We start from the raw sequence: 13,702 nt of genomic DNA on the forward strand, positions 1-13,702 counted from the left end.
TCGGCATATAATATTTGGCATGCTCTTGAAATTACTCATGTTGGCACAAGTAAAGTTAAGGAAACAAAGATAAATATGCTAGTTAAAGAATTTGAAATTTTCTTTATGAAATAAAATGAGCCTTTGTTGATATGATTACTCGTTTTACCGATATTGTAAATGGTCTTAAAGGCTTTGGTCATAAATTTACTAACGGTGAACTTGTGAGCAAAATGTTTAGGTCCTTATCGGAGGAATGGAGTCCATTGAGGATTTTGATCGAAAATACTAAGGATGTAAATACATATCCTTTGGAAGAGCTCTACGGTACATTAATGACCTATGAGCTAAACAATGCCGAGAATAAGGAGAAAACGAGAAAAAGCAAGAAGGAATCAAAGGAACCTCCTAAACGACAAATTGCATTAAAATCGGCAATTGAAGAAGGAACTTCAAATGAAAATATGAGCGATGAAGAATTTGATGATTTGGTCCTTCTTGTCAAAAAATGGAAAGGTTTTCGTAGTAATCGAAAATTTCAAAAAAAAAAAAAAAGAAAAATAGGAAGATAAGAACAAAAAAATTGTTTGCTATGATTGTGACAAGTCTGGTCACAAGAGAACCGAGTGTCCAAATAAAAAGAAAAATTTTAAGAAAAAGGCACTCCAAACCATATGGGACGATAACGACGACGAAGAACAAAATGGGAATAATAGTCAAGATGAAGTGGCAAATATGTGTTTCATGGCAATCGAAGATGAGGTATGTTCTTATGATGATCTTTCAATTTCTTATAATGAAACGTTTGAAAATTTTGAAAAACTCGCTTTAAATCATGCTATTCTTAAAAAGAAAAACTCTATTTTGAAAGAAGAAATTAAGAAAATTTTCGAAAAGCAAAGGGAGGGTATTGATCATGACCTTTTGATAAAAGAAAACATTTCTTTGAAAGAAAAAGTTAATGATTTAACACAAATTATCCATAAATTTACCAAAGGTAAAAAAATATTTGATTTAATGCTCGGTAGTCAAAAGTGTGTTTTTGATAAATGAGGAATTGGATACAAACCTTTTTTAAAACAAAAATCAGTCAAAAATATGTTTGTTAAGGTTTCAAATATTTCATGTAGCTTTTGTAATAAAAGTGGACATATTGCTTTTAATTGTGTAACTAAAAAGAAATTATTCTTTGAGAACAAATACAAGTGGATATAAGAATCCACAAAAACTAAATATCAAGGATCCAAATTTGTGTGGGTACCAAAGGTCAAAACTTAATTTGTCCTTGTAGGTACTAAAGAAAATAAAAAGTAAATGGTTCTTGGATAGTGGATGCTCGAAGCATATGACCGGAGACTGATCATTGTTATCAAACTTCCATGAGAAGGATGGAGGCCATGTGACTTTTGGAGATAACGCCAAGTGTAAAATAATAGGCTTTGGAAACATTGGTAACCACTCTTCCCCTTCTATCGAAAATGTTTTACTCGTTGATAATCTTAAACATAATTTACTAAGTATTAGTCAATTATGTGACAAAGGTTATAACATAAAATTCAATTCTTCTAAATGCCTTATTAAGGATGCTACATTGAAAGAGGTGATTTTTATAGGAAGCCAAAGTAAAGATGTTTATATTATAAACATTGAATTGAAAAATAATGAAAAATGTTTACTTAGCTTGAAAGAAGAATCATGGTTATGGTATAGAAGACTTGGACATGTAAACATGGATCTTCTTTCAAAAATTTCCAAAAATTGCTTTGTAAAAGGTTTACCGAATTTGAAATTTGAAAAAGATAAAATTTATGATGCTTGTCAATTTGGAAAACAAGTAAAAAGTTCTTTCAAACCAAAAATTTATACTTCAACCACAAACCCATTACAACTTCTCCATATGGATCTTTTTGAACCTTCTATGATGGCTAATTTAGGAGGTAAACATTATACTTTTGTTATTGTTGATGATTTTTCAAAATTTACTTGGGTTATATTTTTAAGCTTAAAAGAAGAAGTTTTGAAAACTTTTAAACATTTTTGTAAGAAAGTTGAAAATGAAAAAGGCTATTCTATTTCAACTATTAGAAGTGACCAGGGTGGAGAATTTGATAATGTTGAGTTTGATGATTTTTGTAAAGAATATGGATATGAACATAATTTTTCGGCTCCTAAAACACATCAACAAAATGGTGTAGTAGAAAGAAAAAATCGTACATTGCAAGAAATGGCTAGACTTATGTTAAATGAAAATAACTTGCCTATATATTTTTGGGCCGAAGCCGTTAATACCACTTTCTACATTATCAATAGAGTATTAGTAAGTAAAAGGAAAACCAAAACTCCTTACAAACTTTGGAAAAATAGAATTCCAAATATTGGTTATTTCAAAGTTGTTGGATGTAAATGTTTTATTTTAAATATAAAAGACAATTTGGGAAAATTCGACTCCAAATTCGGTATTGGAATTTTCCTAGGATATTCATCAACTAGCAAAGCATATAGAATTTATAACAAACGAACTCTAGTCGTTGAAGAATTTATGCATGTTATTTTTGATGAAACTAACTCATTTGATCGAGAAAAAGGTAGTGATGACGATGTAGGTTTGGAAGCTCCTTTCAAACAAATGAAAATTTAAGACCAAAATAAGGAGGCACCAAATGGAGACATAGAAAAGTCAAATGCTCAAGAAAATGAAGAAAGTCAAACCGAAGAACAAAGTGATCCATCGTTATCAAAAGAATGGAGATTTGTTCCATCTCATCCCAAAGAGCTAATAATTGGCGATCCATCAAAATGTATCACTACTAAAACCTCTTACAAAAATCATTTTGATAGTTGTGCATTTATTTCTCAAATCGAACCTAAGAATTTCAAAGAAGCCGAGTTTGATGAATTTTGGATTCTAGCAATGCAAGAAGAATTAAATCAATTTGAAAGAAATTATGTTTGGGACTTAGTCGCTAGACCAAACAATCAAACCGTTATTGGAACAAAATGGGTTTTTAGAAATAAAAAAGATGAAAATGGAATAATTGTGCGTAACAAGGCTAGATTAGTGACCCAAGGTTACAATCAAGAAGAATGTATCAATTTTGAAGAAACATTTGCACCCGTAGCAAGACTATAATCCATCCATATGCTTCTTGCATTTGCATGTTACAAATATTTTACACTTTATCAAATGGATGTTAAAAGTACTTTTTTAAATGGTTTCATTCAAGAAGAAGTTTTTGTTGAGCAATCTCCCGATTTTAAAGATCACAAGTATTCGGATCATGTTTTTAAATTTCAAAAAGCTCTTTACTGTTTGAAACAAGCTCCTAGAGTTTGGTACGAACGGTTGAGCAAATTTCTTCTCTCAAATGATTTTTCGATTGGAAAAGCGGATACTACACTTTTTATAAAAATTCGTAAAGATGATATGTTTATTGTTTAAATTTATGTTGACGATATTAATTTTGGCGCTACAAATATACATTTTTGTGAAAAATTTTCAAAATGCATGAATAAAGAATTTGAAATGAGCATGATGGACGAGTTAAAAAAAATTTTGGCCTTCAAATTAAACAAATGAAAGAAGGAATTTTCATAAATCAAAATAAATACATAATAGACATGCTTAAAAAATTTGACATGCATGATATCAAGCATATGAACACACCAATGAGCACATCTCTAAAGCTTGATAAAGATGAGCAAGGTACATCCGTGGACGTAACAAAATATCGAGGTATGATCGGATCCCTTCTTTATTTAACTGCTAGTAAACCTGATATTATGTTTAGCGTTTGCCTATGTGCTCGCTTTCAATCTAATCCTAAAGAATCACACTTAAAAGTAGTAAAAAGAATTTTTCATTATCTAAGTGGTACGAGAACTTTAGGATTTTGGTATCCAAAAGGCACTCATATTGACTTAATTAATTATTCGGATGCCGATTGGACCGGATATAATGTTGATCGTAAAAGCACTAGCGAAAATTGTTAGTTTCTAGGCTTTGCACTTGTGTCTTGGTCTAGCAAGAAACAAAACTCCATTACACTATCCACTGCCGAGGCAGAATATACCTCGACCACTAGTTCTTGTGCACAGACACTTTAGATGAAACAAACTTTATGTGATTATCTTTTGACTTACAATCATATACCTATTTTATGTGATAATACTAGCGCCATAAATTTATCTAAAAATCCCGTTTTACATTCACGAATTAAGCATATTGAGATTCGACATCATTTCCTTCGTGATCATACCCAAAAAGGAGATATTGAGTTAGAATTTATAAAGACCGAAGACCAATTAGCTGATTTTTTACAAAACCTCTTGCACGTGACTGATTTTCTTATATTCGAAGAGGTTTAAGTATTCTTGACGAAAATGAAGTGAATTAAGCATTAAATCATTTATTTATTTATTTATTTTATGTCTTTAATCTCTCTATTCTATATTTAAAAAAAGGGGTTTCGGACGAGTCTATCAGACGCGTCCGATACATACCGAACAACTATACCGAACGCGTCCGTTATATCATCCGGTTGAACAGAAACTTTTTTCTGCCTTACCGGACGATCCGAAAAATCTTACCGGACGTCCAATACACTGAAATTTCGGAATTTTAAAAACGCGAAAGGATCATTTTCTTCTCATTTTTCCCACCTTCTCCGGTCTCCTTCGAACTCTCCTTCTCTCTTCACTCAAATTTCTTCATCCACTCCTCTAATTTGTTCCAAATTCACATAAAATCTATTAACCCACTTCATCTTCTTCATCTCTCCCTCACAAATTTTGTTTTTATTTCGAAATTTCTCATTTCCCCAATTTGTGCCCTAACTCTCGATTTTCAACATTTTGCCTCAATTCAATCAATGCCGGGAACAAAGCAAGCTGGAAAAAGACAAAAACTACGGAACATCGGCCACCAACACCCTCCTCCGACGAAGAAACGGATTTTGAACCCGAAGAGGCGGTGAACCCACTTGAAAAGTCTCCCATTCTACTAGGTAAAAATGTTGATTTTCTACTTTTTTTGCTGAAGCATCTGCTTTTCACATTCAAGAATTCTTTGAGAATATGGGATGGATTTCTGTATGGTCGTTGGAAGAAAATGCTTATCCTCAACTCATGAAATCTTTTTACACAAAAAATGGTTATTACACCACGTTCCGATAGTATCTCTTGTTTAATTAAAAATGTAAGGTTCATTGTTACTAAAGCTCTCATTCAGGAAATTCTTAGGCTTGAACCATGTGATATGCAAGTCTTTGTTCAAAAAGCTCACCCGACCTTAGAAGGTTATAATCCTAGTGATGCATGTCGTCGTGTGACTGGAAAAGACTTTGAAAACATCACACACTTTACCTTGCAAAGTATTGCAAAATATCATCGCAAATGTTATCTTACCTAGAAAAGGGCATCGCAATGAGGTTAATTATTTTGATTTGTTCATTCTCGATTCATTTCTCGTTGACCAAAAGTTAGATTTTCCCACAATTGCTTTAGGTCTTATGAAACTTATCCATACTTCTCGTTATTCCAAAGCTTTGCCCTATGGTATGGTTTTAACAAAAAATTTCAAACACTTCAACGTCTCTCTTGAGGGTGAAGCCGTCATCAAACCTCGTCCCACCTATACAATCAATATTCAAACCCCTAAGCATATGAAAATCTTTAAAACTTAAGGACAATGGGTGGCTTACACTAAAGGGTTTGACCCCGCCTCAGGTCCTTCCACATTACCGTTTGAGGACGAAGAAGAAGCCGAAGAAGACGTCCCATTACTTTCGCATCCGCCGCCCATTAGCACCTCTTTATCTTCTTCGGAGGATTCACTTTTACCGAGAATCAGTATAATTTACTCACCAGGCATCTCGACTCTCTCACATCGTCGGTTGATGGGCTTAGCGGTATTCTTCAAAATGTCCAGTCACAACAGACCGCGATCCAGGCTCGACAAGATGCCATTCTTGCACAGCAGGCTGAAATACAAGCTCAGCAAAATGCTTTCTATGCTTACTTTTACGCACATTTTCCTCCATCACCTCCTCCGGAGCCTTAGCTTTTAGTTTTATCATTTACCTTATGCATTTTTTTTGTGTACTCCCGAACTCATTATGACTTTATCTTTTGGAGTTTTGGTTATAATATTATGAACTTATGTTACTTCTCTTGTTTGTCAATTTTTTTATTATGCCAAAAGGGGGAAAACAATTATGAGATGATATACGTGATGTGTCAATTATGAGATGATATACATGACTTATCAATAATGATCAATTATGAGATAACATACATGATTTGTCAATTATGAGAATACATGATTTATTATGATAAGACGATATGCACGATAGGAATGCTTAAGTAAGGGGGAATACACATATAAAAGAGAGGGGGAATTATTTCGTTATTTTTATCTCTATCATCTCATGTTTGTCATAATTAAAAGGCGGGAATTGTTGACCTACGGTTGACTTCTCGTTTTGATTATAATAAATATATTTTATTTAACAATTGTATTTAAGTGATTATAGAAGTTTACGACAAGCGGAGCTCTCGCAAGTTTGGACAAAGTGGAAACCAAGCTACATATCAAGACAACGATCACTTCAAGAAGAAATGAGAAGAAAATATATTTAGACACCTTGATTTCAAATGTTAAGGTAAAACACTTGAGTATTTGGCATTTATGTCATTTGAAGCTCAAGCAATGTTTCTTCGCACGACAAACATGATTTTTTTTGTTTTTGTTTTTGCATAAAGAAAAGCATGAACCTATTACATACTTTAAGAAATATCAAAAAGTTCGTAAAACATGTTGAAAACATCTTTCATAAATTTGAGTGAATAGCCCAAATAGTCACTAAACTTTGCACCAGGTCCGCAAAAATTCACTGAACTTTCAAAATTGTCTAACTCATCACTGAATTTTGCGAAAAGTCCACCAAAGGTCACTGAACTTTCAAAATCGCCTCACTCATCACTGAACTTTGCATTTTGTAATCTCATTAGTCACTTAGCTAATGGTCCATCCAAAAACTAACCGAATACTCACGTGGCTGGCTGATTTGAATGCCAAGTCAAACAAAAGAAGTATAGGTGGATTTTTATTTGAATTAAAACATGTTTTATAAAAATAAAAAATTGAAAATTCCATAAACTGTTGTAGCAACGGTCACCACCGTAAACATGTTTTATTTATTTTTATTTTTATTATTATTATTTTTTTAATAAAACATGTTTTGATTTAAATAAAAATTCACGTGTACTTCTTTTGTTTGACTTGACATCCACATCAGCCAGCCACATGAGTATTCGGTTAGTTTTTGGATGGACCGTTAGCTGAGTGACTAATGAGATTACAAAATGCAAAGTTCAGTGATGAGTGAGACGATTTTGAAAGTTCAATGACCTTTGGTGGACTTTTTGCAAAGTTCAATGATAAGTTAGACAATTTTGAAAGTTCAGTGACCTTTTGCGGACCTGGTGCAAAGTTTAGTGACCATTTGGGCTATTCACTCCATAAATTTACATTTTGCTACATTATTTAAAGAATGAAAAAAAAATCCAAAAAAGTGTTGTTCTAGAGGACGTATCCGGTAGGTCTAACGGACAAGTCCGATTATTCTAGCGGACGTCCGGTATGATAGGTTTGGCCAACGATCAAGAAATCGAACGTTCTGACTTCTGAACAACAAACGGTTACTTGACCGTCCGGTATCCTCATCCGATATAACAGAACTTTTGACCATTTTTGTTGCTATAAACACTAGATCACTTTGCATTCAATAAGAGACTTGATATAAGCATTTAAAGTAAGATATCACTAATCTATCTACTCAATCACCTTTATACATCTATTTCTTCAATATATTTATTAGAAAAACATTTGATTGATCAAACTTTTGAAAATCATTCTTATCAAATTGTTTTTCTTTTCTAACACTTGAACTTCAATCATTGCTATCTACTAAAATGTTAGCCATCTTCTCTTGCTGTATTCAACTTCAATTATATCATTTATTGCAAGAGAAGTCTTCACTTGTATACTCTTTATCTTTCAAACTTGTGGGTCGAGTTGAAGCCTCGAAAATTTCAACATTGTAAAGGAACGGTGCTCCTTGCTTATAAGTCACCGAAAGTATTGTAAGAAGGTTGGATTGCACCATAAGTCAATCAATATAGTAAAAAATGCCTTACTCGTGATAGGAGCTTGGAAACGGGGGACGTAGATCGTGATTGGATCAAACCTCCTTATTACATCGTTTGCACTCTCTTTTTCCTTCCTCTTATTACTTTTGTGTTATCTTGTTTATTCATAGTTATTTGTTTAAGTTTGCGCTTATTTTCGAAAAATGATCGAATAACCAATTCCCCCCCTCTTTGTTAGTTGTTCTTGGACTTTCAATTTGCTCTTTTAAAATCAAAGTTCATCACATGAAATGGAAACTACAATCACCTCACAAGGTAATAAGACGTAAAGTGGATCAAATTGCTTATTTGAGTTTGTTGTGCCCTAATTCAACAATAAGAGTGTTGAGAGGAGTAACCAAAGCCCTTATGTAGGTTAACTATTTCATTGATTTAGCCTTTTAACACTAAAAAATAAATGAACAATAATTCGTCATTTACTTCTACACAAAAAGAAATCATGAGAGGATACTCTCCCTTCCTCTCACATACACACTTACAAAGACAAACAATTTACAAACTTTTGTCACGTGAATTTGGTCTTCTAAAATCAGAATTCGTCACATAAAATGGAAACTGGCTCTGAAGCTAAATTAACAACAATGCATAAAGGAGCAAGAACTGTACAATCCAATGACTTTAAATTCATGGTTTATAGCTTCCATTTGTGAAGCTTCTAATTCAAAATATAGTCCTCTTACACGGCTGCTATTTTCCGTCTTCTGCACAGCAGACAATTTCTCAAAGTTAGCTGCTTATATTCGGACAAGAAGGTGCCAATCAAACATCAATAGCTTTTAGACGAACCATTTCCTAATGCATGTTGAACCAGGAAAATCCAGCTTTCCAGTGCATTCTCATTCTCCCTTATAGGCCCAATTCCCTTTTCAGTTGTGCAAGGGCTGCTTCAATCTCGTCAATATTTTCTTCAATGTTGTTTCTTCTATCTGCCTTGTTTTGATCAGCAGTTTCTTTTTCCTTCGTTCCATAATACCCCTTTTGCGTCTTTTCATCATTGTTATCTTTGGATACCTCTGCATCTGTAACGTTCAGCTCTTTCTCCAAGAACTCAACAAACTCTTCTCCAATTTCCTGTCAAGCACCACACGTTATGACAACATTTTAAGGCAACCGTGTTTAGCTAAGCTTTAAAAATGTAAAACATTTTTTAAGTCAAACATGTTTGGATAATTTACTTCTCATACTTTTTAAGTTAAAAAGTTATTATTTTTGAAAGTCTTACTTTATTATCAAAATAAGTAATTATTTCCAACTTTCATCAATAAAAAAATTGTTTCAAAAACTTATTGTCTTAGAATAAACTTTTTGAGCTTAGCCAAACATGTTCAAAAAATTGAAAGAGAAAAAAACGGAAGTTCCCAGTAAATATTATTTAGCAAATTGTTGAATAATAATGTCCCACCGCCAGTTCTTCCCACAAGCTCTTTGGTTTTTCTCGTGAACCAGCGTCTGCCTCCCAGCTGCGAAATTCTTCCTGGAGATCTCTGAAGAAGTCCTCTGCAACCACAAATTTGACTTCAGCATCTCAACATATCGTATTACTTAGAAGATCATACGGGTACAAAAAGGTCCAAAACGATCTGAAAATTGATGCAAGGTAATTTTATGCCCTTGTGGTCTTCCAAGGAGTATAATCTACCTATTGTTATTTGGACATCCCTCAAAAAGTAACCTGCAGCATTAAGTGGTCAAAAACATAAGAATATGCCAAAAGAAAAGCCTTAATTTCTTACCGAAGGTTAAGATTCAGTGCAGAATGAGGTCACAGTTCAACAATAGAACATCTATGCTACGTTTCATATTGGACAGAAGTGAACAGTATAATTAACTAAATTTGAACCTCCTTTCCTAAATATTGTCTTATAGTGTCTAATGCACCTTAACAAATTTATGGTTGTAGTTTTAGGTGAGTTCAAGCCACTTATGCTGTAAATAGAATTGTTAGAAAATGGACACATTGATAAGATGCGAGCATTGAAGTGGATGAATCCAACCGAAAAGGCCTGATTCAAATCTATCCACATTCATGCTTATTTGGGATTGCTTAAAATTATAATTTAAGCAACTGATCCCACAAAATGTGTGGATAAAAAATGTGTTTGATTGGCTTAAGTTATAATTAAATCTTTGCTAAACATGCACTAATTCTCTTAAATCTTCAAGAGAAGATATTAGCTGGATCAGGAGTTGTCAAGGCTAATTTCCTAAAATTATTGTTGTTGATGGAAACACTGAGTAGGAACATACACCTATGGTATAAAATAATTGAGGGTCTTAACAGGAAATATAGTTACCAAATCCATAGAACTCTTCTTCAGTTGCAGCAGTCCTATTTTGGTTTCTTCCAGCCGTGGAATAGAAAGAATCAGACGCTTGATTTCCTGTATCATACTTCCCTCGGGATTTAGAGTTCAGAAGTGTGTTGTATGCATGCTTAATTCTCATAAATCTTTCCTGCGCATCAACCTTTAGGCAAGATGTCAAAATAGAGAACTGCTTGTATACACATTATATGAGACAAAATGATATCTATGACCTTGGACCTGAAAAGAAAGTAGACATGGAAGTACAATGAATTGGAAGACGCAGATGGCAATGCCAAAAAGTTATCTGCTTTTCACACATCAACTGGACAGGCTTATGCAAACATGTACTTTTCTTCTTGATATTGAAAGGTAACTCCACAAAAGACTGTAAGCTATTTAAGTACCTAAATCCTTTGGTCCAAAAGAACGTGGAAGGTTGTAAAATATAAAAGTAAGGGTTTTGCTGGACGGACAAGGCCACGTGGCCCTGTCCTGTCCGTCAAGGGTGCCTAATTGCCCAGAGGCTCCCCCTCCAATAGGGGGGGTGCCAATTAGGCGCCCGGTTTAGACATAGGGCCCTGTCCCTTTATCTTTTTCCTAAAATTAAAACAAGAGCATTTTCACAACCTCATCTTAGAACATACTGTTAATTCATATTTTGCAAGTTGAAAGAATAATAATTAAATGCAAGAGTCAAGACTATATTTAGAAATGTATTATTTGGGCAGACAAGCTTTTTCCCAACACACTGGCTAAAATAAATACATATGCAGATCAAGCACTCTATAGTCCACATTTGCAGCTAATATGCATCCTAACTACATCAGAGGAGGACAGCTATAAGTGCTTGTGCTTCTGCAAACCAGGATGGATAGGTTGATATAACAATGGACCAAGAGGACAACCAAACTTATCATGTGTTGCAAAGTTTCTAAAAAACAGCTATAAACCACAAGCTATTGTTCACAATTTCTTTCTTTGCGCTAGGATTTAATCCTATTTATTCTACAAGTTCTGATTATTCCCAACAAGCAAAGTCTTGTATTTAACAAGCTTGTTGAATGTTACAAGGTGATTGGATATTCACATTCAGACTTTACTATAGTTGTATGTGCTGATAGTAGAAATACTAATACTACATTACTACGTTTGGCTAGTTGATCCTTTTAGCTGAAGGAACAATTTCATAAAAGAGTGCATAAAAAATTTTGTGGTAGCTCTGTAGCAATTTTCTTCTCCAACATTGAAATGTATTCAAAGTTCAAAACAAGTGGAAAGAAGTCTTGACACGAAGAGAGTCAACTAAGCATATAAACCTGCGAACCTATTAACAAATGACTAGCACCAAAGACATTTAAACATGTCGAAAAAATAGATCTTAGATTGGTACTATACATTACTATTATTTACTTAATAGTCTAAATCTGCTTTTGTGTTTACATTATTTCATGATGAGTACAATTTAATATATGCCAAAGATATTATCCATATTCGTTTACATAATGTGAAATCAAACAAAATTATCAAAATAGACAATAAAAATAAACTCAAGCGACAAACAAAAAATGTAAAGTTTCATTAATCTGCATAACAATTGTCAAAATTAGTACATCAATTACCTCCTTGTTAACATCTGGATGGTACTTTAGAGCAAGTTTCCGATATGCCCTTTTGATTTCATCAGTAGACGCAGAGGCTGAGACCCCCAAAACTTCGTAAGGGGATTCTCTCCGACTCGCTCTCACCTGGACGCTTCCGTAATTTCTAATCCTCTTCTTCTCTCGAAAGTAGAAGTAATTCGTTCCGTAACTGTGTAAAAAGGTTCGAGGAGTACCAACAAAGGGCTCTATACGAAGCCCGTGATCGATTCTGCAGACGATTATTGAAGAATTGGTTTGAAATTGGAGATTTGGTGAAGAAAAGGAGGAGATTATACGTAAGAATGGTGATGGTGTTGGAGAGCAAGCAAATCCACGCATGTTCTTGTTAAATTCATCAACTGTTAGTGGATTTAGCGAATCTATTGTCGTTTTAAAGTGCTTGAAATTTAACGGTTGAAATTCATTCTTCTAAATCACTGAAGTACCATGTTGCCTTTCAAATAAAGTTTCCATACCTAAAAAAAACTTTGAAAATCTCCATCGTTTCGTTCTTAAAATTTCGTGAGGGGGTAAATCGCGAGATGTACCCTAGTAGGTCAGAAATCTAAGGAGTCAAATTTCATATTTCAAGAATCGAACCCCCACACTGCGGCTGCCAGCAAAACGTGAGATAACCTCAAATAACGTTTCCATACCTAGTAATATTAAGGCTTTGTTTGGGCTCCATTTTTTTTTTTAAATTTTTTTTTTTTAAATTCATTTCAATCACACATTCTTTTATAAATGTAAAATTAAATATTTTTTTCTATTTTTAATCACATATTTTCCAAAAAATTATTATTCTAAAACACATTTTCCCTAAAAAATAGGCTCAACTAGTGGTTAAAGAAAATGTCACTACATTTGTGATGTCTTTAACAAGAAATACTATTATCAGTGTCAAAATATTAGCCAAGCTTGATAGCCTTGGGCTTTGTAGACTTGTATGCCTATAGTACGTGTGATCAAAGTCTCTCTGAATACCTTAAAATTCAAAATTCACTTCAAAAATATATTCTTCTACTAAAGCAAAAAAATTCCTTTTTTAAACATACATTTTCTGAAAAAAGAAAAATCACTTTTTAAAATTTATTCTATAAAAATGGAGTCAAATAGAGGATAAATAAGATTTGGATTTTTACTCCTTTATTAAATTATGTGCTATGAGTTTGCTATTGAAAAAAGTCATTCACTTTTTAAAGATAATAAAATATTATAGTCAAGTTTTATTTTTTATACAATTTTCCAAGAAAAACAAACTTTAATGCTTGCAATTTGCACCATCTGGTATTAAGAGCTTGTTCGGAAGTAATTTTGAGAATTGATTTTTTGACCGTTAGGAGAAAAGTGGGGTCCACCTATGAGAGAAGAAGTCAAATATGATGACTGAAATAGTAAAATAACGGTCAAAAAATCAATTTTTTGGAGGGAAAAAATCACTCTCAAACAGGAAGTACAAATTAAACAAAAATTAATTTATTTTAATCAGTATAACATTGTCATGATTAAGGAGCTTTGGCTTTTTTCCATAAAAGTACAATTGTAATATTCAGAAAATAGCGATATATT

General features: G+C 33.3%; 1 protein-coding gene across 3 annotated transcripts; it reads right to left on the reverse strand.

Moving 5' to 3' along the window:
• Positions 1–8,622: 8,622 nt before the first annotated feature.
• LOC111405889 (chaperone protein DnaJ) lies at positions 8,623–12,557 on the reverse strand. 3 transcript variants are annotated; one of them, XR_002704894.1, is made up of 6 exons: positions 12,113–12,557; positions 10,482–10,653; positions 9,827–9,859; positions 9,590–9,684; positions 8,974–9,258; positions 8,623–8,888 (listed from the first exon to the last, which is right to left on the reverse strand). XR_002704894.1 is itself a non-coding variant. In XM_023034981.1 (5 exons), exons 1-5 carry the CDS (start codon positions 12,470–12,472, stop codon positions 9,034–9,036), a joined length of 885 nt encoding a protein of 294 aa, XP_022890749.1. In that variant the 5' UTR covers positions 12,473–12,557; the 3' UTR covers positions 8,623–9,033. The 3 variants fall into 3 exon arrangements, 2 of the variants coding, with proteins under 2 accessions (XP_022890749.1, XP_022890750.1); XM_023034981.1 differs by having other exon boundaries at positions 8,623–9,258; XM_023034982.1 differs by lacking the exon at positions 9,827–9,859 and having other exon boundaries at positions 8,623–9,258; positions 12,113–12,554.
• Positions 12,558–13,702: the final 1,145 nt, after the last annotated feature.

This window comes from Olea europaea, chromosome 12, assembly GCF_002742605.1.
Source record: "Olea europaea var. sylvestris chromosome 12, O_europaea_v1, whole genome shotgun sequence".
In the NCBI taxonomy this organism is placed as follows: domain Eukaryota; kingdom Viridiplantae; phylum Streptophyta; class Magnoliopsida; order Lamiales; family Oleaceae; genus Olea; species Olea europaea.

Excerpts from the sequence above, each read along its gene's own strand:
- LOC111405889 (XM_023034981.1), bottom strand. The coding sequence starts at position 12,472 with ATGCGTGGATTTGCTTGCTCTCCAACACCATCACCATTCTTACGTATA. Across the intron at positions 10,654-12,112 it reads ATCCAGATGTTAACAAGGAG|GTTGATGCGCAGGAAAGATT; the intron begins GTAATTGATGTA and ends TCTTGCCTAAAG. Across the intron at positions 9,685-9,826 it reads GGATGTCCAAATAACAATAG|AGGACTTCTTCAGAGATCTC; the intron begins GTAGATTATACT and ends TTGTGGTTGCAG.